The following is a 1,623-nucleotide window of genomic DNA, read 5'->3' on the forward strand; positions in this document are numbered from 1 at the left end:
TTTGTCTTCAGACAGGAGTTTGAAAACAGCCTGAGACACTTGGTGGGTATAGAGTAAGTGGGGCCATCAACTGCTCTAATATCGAGATAGGATATGGGTTGTAGAGAACCCAAATATAAGTTAGGTTTAAATCAAGGGTCTGGAAATATTGGTTTCAATGAACTATCTCTACAACCCTGTTACCCCACCTCATGAACCAGGAAAACCATTAACACAAATGGGCGATCCTGAGAATCCGAGAGTAAACATGTGCTCATGTCTTGATTTTCTTTCCAGAAACAAGGCCGAAAATCTCCTAAGAGAGGATCTAAACATCCTAGAGGCCGAAAATCTCCTAAGAGAAGATCTAAACATCCTAGAGGCCGAAAATCTCCTAAGAGAGGATCTAAACATCCTAGAGTATACAACTAACATCACAGCTGTGAACGAAAGCAACCAAGCTGGAATGTCATTTTGTGAAGCAGTGTCTTTTACCATGATTTTGCTCTCCCTCATCGTTGCCCTAGTTGGGCTTCTTGGAAATGCCACAGTGCTGTGGCTCCTGGGCTTCCAGATGCGCAGAAATGCCTTCTCTGTCTACATCCTCAACCTGGCTGGTGCTGACTTTTTCTTCATTTGCTTTCAAATTGGATATTGTTTTCATATGATCTTGAAAATCTACACGATTCCCACGGAATTCCCTTCATTTGCCTTTGTTGTGTTAAACTTTGCTTATCTTTGTGGCTTGAGCGTCCTCAGTGTCATCAGCATTGAACGATGCTTGTCTGTCATGTGGCCCATTTGGTATCGCTGCCAACGCCCAAGACACACATCAGCTGTCATATGTACCCTGCTTTGGGTCTTGTCCCTAGTGTTGAGCCTTGTGGAAGGAAATGCATGTGGCTTCCTATCTGATACCAGTCGCCCTGGTTGGTGTAAGACATTTGATTTAATCACTACTGCATGGCTAATTGTTTTGTTTGTGGTTCTCTTGGGGTCCAGTCTGGCCTTGGTAATTACTGTCTTCTTCTGTGGCTTACACAAGATTCCCGTGACCAGGTTGTATGTGACCATTGTGCTCACAGTGTTGGTCTTCCTGCTCTTTGGTCTGCCCTATGGGATCTATTGGTTCCTCTTAGTGTGGACTGGAAAATTTTATTATGTTGTACCTTGTGTTTTTCATCCTGTGACAGTATTTCTGTCCTGTGTTAACAGCTGTGCCAACCCCATCATTTACTTTCTTGTTGGCTCTGTTAGACATCATAGATTCCAAAAGAAGTCTCTCAAGCTGTTTCTTCAGAGAGCCATGCAGGACACTCCTGAGGAGGAAGAATGTGAAGATATGGGTTCCTCAGGAAGATCCAGAGAGATAAAAACAGTCTGGAACGGACTGAGAACTGCTTTGATTGGGCAGAGGTAGCTTTGAAGAGAACTATGCCCTTATCTGTTTGTGGAATCTTCATAACTTTGCTTAGTTGAGGATCCAAGATTAATTCAGTTGCAAATGTAGTCAATGTTGCAGAAGTTGATCGATTCTGGACTTGTTATAAATACTGAATGCAGAATTTCTGCAGCTATCCTGCTCAGGGCTTTACCAATTCCTTTTGATAGGGTTTCTTTGAAATTCTATAGGGTCTAGGAGAG

The 1,623-nt window shown here is 42.9% G+C and overlaps 1 protein-coding gene across 1 annotated transcript; it reads left to right on the plus strand.

Moving 5' to 3' along the window:
- Positions 1-217: 217 nt before the first annotated feature.
- Positions 218-1,399, plus strand: LOC308414059 (mas-related G-protein coupled receptor member X2-like; the record flags this gene model as incomplete). The annotated part of the gene is made up of 1 exon (XM_080909235.1): positions 218-1,399. One exon carries the CDS (start codon positions 218-220, stop codon positions 1,397-1,399), a length of 1,182 nt encoding a protein of 393 aa, XP_080765361.1.
- Positions 1,400-1,623: the final 224 nt, after the last annotated feature.

This window comes from Micromys minutus, assembly GCF_963924665.1.
Source record: "Micromys minutus genome assembly, chromosome: 32".
NCBI lineage: Eukaryota > Metazoa > Chordata > Mammalia > Rodentia > Muridae > Micromys > Micromys minutus.